The sequence below is a fragment of the Prosopis cineraria genome, unplaced genomic scaffold (genome assembly GCF_029017545.1).
Source record: "Prosopis cineraria cultivar Desert tree isolate PC_DT_omini unplaced genomic scaffold, ASM2901754v1 PC1, whole genome shotgun sequence".
Taxonomy (NCBI): domain Eukaryota; kingdom Viridiplantae; phylum Streptophyta; class Magnoliopsida; order Fabales; family Fabaceae; genus Prosopis; species Prosopis cineraria.
In genome coordinates this window covers 33477496-33483981 of record NW_026555332.1, presented here as the reverse complement: position 1 = coordinate 33483981, position 6486 = coordinate 33477496, and the positions used below count along the sequence as shown (strand labels likewise).

General features: G+C 28.6%; 1 protein-coding gene across 1 annotated transcript; it reads right to left on the bottom strand.

Moving 5' to 3' along the window:
• Positions 1 to 386: 386 nt before the first annotated feature.
• Positions 387 to 4878, bottom strand: LOC129289971 (mitochondrial metalloendopeptidase OMA1-like). The gene is made up of 3 exons (XM_054926728.1): positions 4099 to 4878; positions 3031 to 3176; positions 387 to 635 (listed from the first exon to the last, which is right to left on the bottom strand). Exons 1-3 carry the CDS (start codon positions 4876 to 4878, stop codon positions 416 to 418), a joined length of 1146 nt encoding a protein of 381 aa, XP_054782703.1. The 3' UTR covers positions 387 to 415.
• Positions 4879 to 6486: the final 1608 nt, after the last annotated feature.

Below are 6486 nucleotides of genomic sequence, written 5' to 3'. Positions count from 1 at the left end.
GAACTCAAAACCAAATAATTTAAATATATCGCAATTAAAAAAATCAAAATATATCAATTTAAATATAAATATTAAAATTAATATTCAAATCAAAATGTAAAAATCTAATCCATTAAGATTCTTGTAACAACTACATATAAAAAAAATTATAAATAAGGACTAATAAAATTTCCTTAATCTTTTTTGTCATTTTTGATATTATTTTTAGTCATTTTTTTAATCCTGCCATTAATTCAAGTCATAATCTGGTCAATTGTGTTGGGATATATAAAAACCAAATTGTTCATGAACAAGGGTTAGAATTCACAATTTGTAAGCCATCCCCCTCAAAAGCGAGAAGAGGAAGTGGATATTAATTTTTTTCAAAAAAAAAAATCTCTTGCTCTTCCGTAAATCCTTTTCCAAACCTCATTTATCAAGTCCTAGTTTGACATTCTCGTAGGTATATAGAAAGAGGCTCTCTCATAATCTCAGGCTGTATCAGAAATTCTGCCCTAGATTTTGGACTTGGTTGTGTACGAATGTTGTCCTTCCGTAACTCCTCCATCCTCTCCAACAACTTCGGAGCCTCCCTGGGATCATATCCAGCCGAAGCACTTAACCACATCCCAATGTAATCTGCTTCAAATACTTGCCTGCAAATTGTAGAAATGATAATAGTACGAGCTAGGACTGTACATGTTGTCCAAAAGCCCAGTAAGCCCACGTCTTTGCTCGAGCCATTCAGGCTCATTGAGATAGGGTCAAATTCTACGCTACCGAACCCAATTCTAAAAAAAAAAAAAAAAAACTTATTTTCTATTATTTTTTTTGAAATTTTTATTTTATGGTATACTATATTATTTTTATGATCTTTTTAACATTTATTATCATTTCAATTTTTATAATATTTTTCAAAATTTAAAATTTTTTTCAACTCAATATTATGTAAAAAGATATTGACATTTGTTGTTTGGATAACACATGTTTGAAATTTTTTTAAAAAAAATATACTTATAAATCCTTCCAGTTTTACTCATTCTTGAATTAGGTTCCTGCAATTTATTTTATTTTAATCAAGTTCTTATAGTTTAAAATTAATAATGAATTATTAAATTTTACAAAACAGAAATACTCTTAGAGTCTGTAGAAGATTTAATTTAATAATTTTAGCCAAAATTAAAAAAAGAAAATTTAATTTGATCCATTGTTTATATTTTTATTATAAGTTTTTATGCAAAATCTACATGTATAAAAAATATTTAGAAGACAACCTAATTATATAAATTTGAGTTATAAAAATTATGTAATTAATTCTGAATTCATATAATCATTTAATAAAAATATAAAAGTTTTAAATTTTTTTAAAGGAAAAATGTAAGGATTTTAACTTTCAGGGATTAAAAATTTAATTAGTTAAACTATAAGAGCTCAATTAAAACAAAATAAATTGTAAGGATCTAATTCAAAATTGAGTGAAACTAAAAGGACCTCCATATATATTTTTTAAAAAAATTTTGTATACCACATTTAACGATCGCATGATTAATTACATATTAATTTTTGATTATTGGGACCTCTATATCTCATCCCTATAATTAACATTTTTACATGAAAGAGTCAGGCTAAAGAATCACTAGAAGAGTAGATCAATATGTATGGACACCATTAGTTTAGTTAGCCTCTTTTGTTTTGGACAAGTGTAAATTGTCAACCTTAGGGCATTAACTTTGTAACGTGAGCATGTGATTCTTTGTTTTGATTAAACATATATTTGATTGTCATGAGTTAGTTTTTGACATTTATGGTCATATTTTGAAATAATTAAATGGTTTACAATGACTTTGAAGTAAAATATTTGTTTATACCAATTTATGTTGCTTTTACTATATAAACTATGTTTGGAGACTATGACCTTACCCAACTATGAGAGTTTTGATTAATATAAATATGCAGGTGTAAGTTTGTAGTTTCGAATGTGTGTGTGGTGGTCAAGTGTCCTATACAATGACTTTAGCTTTGGATTTGGTTTTGAAAGTGTTATTCTTTGGTAAATAACGTGTTTTGACTGTTAATGGGAATTAATGGATAAAATCCTCATCATACATACAAAGGAGTTTTAATACCAAACTACAGCCATTAGCTATATTATTAAATAAGCTTTGTATGAATACTTAAATTACTCAAATTAAATATACAATGTAAAAAGTTATGCTTGTTCAAAATCAGATTTTATTATTCATACTGCTATTATGCTAATATGGTACTATGCGCTGCAGCGCACAATACACATGTCGCGACGCATGATATGCCCTAGATAGAAAGGTCCTTGTTTGTTTTATGATTTTAAAAATGGCCCTTTGTGACCTTTTGCCATTTCTCAACTTATTCTTGGACAATTTAGCCCTCGGGAAACCATGTTCCACTTTTGTTTATGATTTTTAGCAAAAATAGTTGATTTAAACACTTGTTTTCAATGGGATCCCATAGTTGTACACTTTATTTAATTTAGTTTTCCATTGATAATTATTTTTTTAACTTATTGAGTTTTTAAATTATCATGGTAGGTCTATTTTGCTATGTTTAATCTTTTCTACAATGGTAAATCCTTTTATATTATTGTAGTCCAATTTTGAATAATGTTTTAATTGTAAGTAGAGCTCTTTCTACTATAGTGAGCATCTAAAAAACAACTTTAACTCCTAATTACCATAATAAACTCTTTTATGCCATGGTAAAGTTTTGAAATAATATCTAAAGTTCTTTTTAACATAGTAAATCTTTATTAATCATGCTAGTGTTTGAAAAATATAAGTTTTTCTCCTTATTGACGTGGCAGACACTTTTTCAACATGATATGTGTTTAATGGTTAACATTTGATTCTTTAACCATATTTAAAAATTAGTGTAAATTTTAGAGTATTATATGTAAAACTCAGTTCGTAGAAGTGGTGGGACTTAATTCAAAAAAAAAATAGATAAAAAAAACTAATATCAATAAAACAAGAAAGCAAGAAATACCAAAAATAATTGAGAGTGAATAAAGCTTACTTGTGAAGGATACGCACGACAACAGCAGTATAGCGACGTTTGAATGCATTCCACAAGCCAATTGGCTCGAGTACGGACTGTAGAATAATGGTGCAACCAGCTTGTGTGAAGTTTTCAGCTGAATATCGAGCCACAATATGCCCAATCTAAAACACCATTTCATGTATTGTATTATACGTACATGTGCCCAACCAAATATATAAAAGAAAAAATATAACATTAATTAAGTCTCTATATTTTGATTGTATTTTATTTTTAGTGTCTATAATTTTATTTCATTGACTAACTTCTTTAGTTTGATTTATAGTTCCTAAGATTTTAAAAAACAAAAAAGATAATCATTGGTCCTCATAATTTTATGAGGTTTTGCTTTTAGCTTAGTTCCTATAATATTTTTTTTTTGTTTTTTCATCCTTATAGTTTCAACAAAATTGAATGATGTTTGTTCCTCATTTCCCTAACAATATTAAATTACAGGACTTATAAAAATTAAAAATATTTAAAAAAACTACCAGGACTAAAAACAAAACTAAATAAAACTATAATAATCAATGATTATATTTTCCCTTTTAAAAATGCACATAAAAATATGAGCCGGCATTGAAAGAATTAATTTAGAAGAATTACTTTAAGATCATACTCAACACAATTACCTACTCTAAAGTCTATAGACAGCTGACTTTAAAAAAATGACAACACAATTTGTGTTGAGTGAGACTTGTATGCAATTCTCCCAATTAATTTAACTATAATGTACTCTACTATATTTTCTTTAGTATGATTAAAAATAAGGTAAGACAAAAAAAAATTCAATTTATATTTGGCTTAAACAAAAGAGTGTAAGAGATGAAAGAAAGATTAAATATATCCGCAAGAGAATTAACAGAGTTAAATATGCATTAGTAAAATTAACTTCGTCAGTGCTAGCTAGGGTATGATCCTCATATGCTTTTTATAGCTACAAAACTAATAATGTTGTAGATGGATCAAATTTAAAAAATTCAGAATAACAAAATAAAACTACAAAAATTAAAAACAAAACACAATGTACGTGTACATACGATATACCTGACGTCCAAGGATGAATGCTACCTCCGAGTCACTTGTGAGATGCTGAAGCATGGAATCAGACACCACAATCTTCCCACACGGTAGAGAAAAGGGATCTTCAGAACCACTCACCACTATCACTTCCCACTTCAGTTTATCCAAACATAGCTCACCACCAAGTTTTGACCTTTTTGTTTTTCTGCCATGTTGACTCATCATCATCTCGTCCTTCTTAGATAATAACACATCAATCATGTCCTGAGCTATCCTTCTGACACGAACGCTTTCATGGTCGGTATCAGGCAATATTCTCCCTTCAAACGAGTTTCTTCTCTTGAAATACATCTCTTCAAGGGTCGTAATCTTAGACTCTGGGAACATAATTAAACGAGTCCGATCGTGAAATGGAACACCTTCCGCAAGATCATAGTATGTCTTCACAACAAGCCCTGAAAAACATGTTACTATGATCAAGAAACCCACAAGGAACCACCGTTTAAGACCTCGTGACTTACGATGTTGCTTCACATTATTGTACTGATGATCCACGTAGTAAAATCTCCGAGCCTCGTTGAGATATGGATTAGATATGTTCCTGTTGGATCTACCTCGTAAGCCTAGCCCTAGTCTCTGTGATGCAAGAGAATACGATGAAAATTTAGTTCTATTATTCCATGCAGGAATCAACAAGTGTTCGAGGTGGGTTTTGGGTGTAATGTTGATCCTCGAAGAGATCAAACTTCGAAAAGAATCAAACACAAGCTTTCCTGATGATCTTCTGTGTAACCCCATGATCATCGTAGAATGTAAATTGAGCAGAAAGATTGAACAGTGTGTGTTTCTTTATCAAAGCATCAGTTACAAAAGAAATAGGAAGAAAAAAGAAGAACCAATTAAAAGAATAAAAGGTTTAACCAAAAAAAAAAAGTGAAATAAAACCTGATATACATATGGTTTTAGTGAAGCAGACCTGGGAAGTCGTCAAATAACCATATTAAGAAATCTCGCCGTGAAAGACGGAATAGGATTGCGTAGTCTAAGTCATAACTACCAAAAAAAAAAAATCTGAGTAAATACAGAGAGAACTTCTCTAAAGAAATTTCTATTGGATTTTGTTGTTTTTTTTCCCTTTTCTCGAAAGTTTATCTGGAAAAAGGAAACTGTGAAAACAATTTCAAAATAAAGATAATCTTACAATTATCATCCTTAAAAAATCATAACAAAATTTATCATTCAAAAATTAATAATTAAAAACTTTAAGCTTAAGGATTATCTAAATAAGACTTGTATTTTAAATTTAAATATCCTAATATAACGCAAATAATGCAATCCCATATCAGTATTTATTTACTATATAAATTAATTTTCTATTTTTTTAAATAGCAATCTTTTTAGTGATACGAGGATCCCATTTAAATTAAATTAAAATTAAAAACAGTTGAGAGGTCTATAATGATAACTGATAGGGAAAGTAAGCGCTATCCCTATAGATAAACTACGAGTTCATCGCAATTAGTGATGGATAAAAAGGCAATAAGAAATTATTCAGGAACTATATACACGTGGATCTTCCTCTGTCCGTTTTTAATTGTAGATAGAGATGTTCAGTTTGGACTCGTCCCAATTGTATCAGGACAAGTCTTGTCTCGGCTCAAAAATAATCAAAACGGGACTTTACGGAACGGGATAGAAAAGGGGTTCGGGAAGGGATGGGACACGGGATTACCATCAGGACATCCTGTCCCATCTCGAATATTATATATATTATTTTTGATTTTAAATATATTAATTATATTAATATAATTTATTCTTATATTAATTATATCAATTATAATTTCAATACTTGCAATTCTTGTTTAAAACTAAAGTTTTTTTATATTGATAATTTAATAACATGGAGTAAACATAGCGATATCTTTCTTTATAATATATTAATTATATTAATATAATTTATTCTTATATCTATCTATTTAATAACTTTTTTATTTATAATGTATTTCTTGCTTTATTTTTAGAAGAGTAATTAGTTTCATACATCTCCACTAAAGTAGACAAACAATGATTTGATATTGTGCTTGACTTGCCTGTTGTTGCTAATCTTATAACATTAAGATCACTTGTATTTGTTATTATAATGTGTAGTTGTAATTAATATAATTTAATAATTGATTTTAAATTGTTGTGATTTATGTATTTGTATTGTTTTGATTTTAAACTTAATAAATTATATGATTTAAAATTTTAATAAACGTTATTATTCATATCTTTGTTCAATATTATCCCATTTATCAGGATGGTGGGACGTCTCAATTTTATTCCGGTCCCATCCTGACTCCTAATAAGACGAGATGACTTTTGGAATGGAACGGGACACAAGACCAAAATTTAATCCCGATCTTTTTTTTC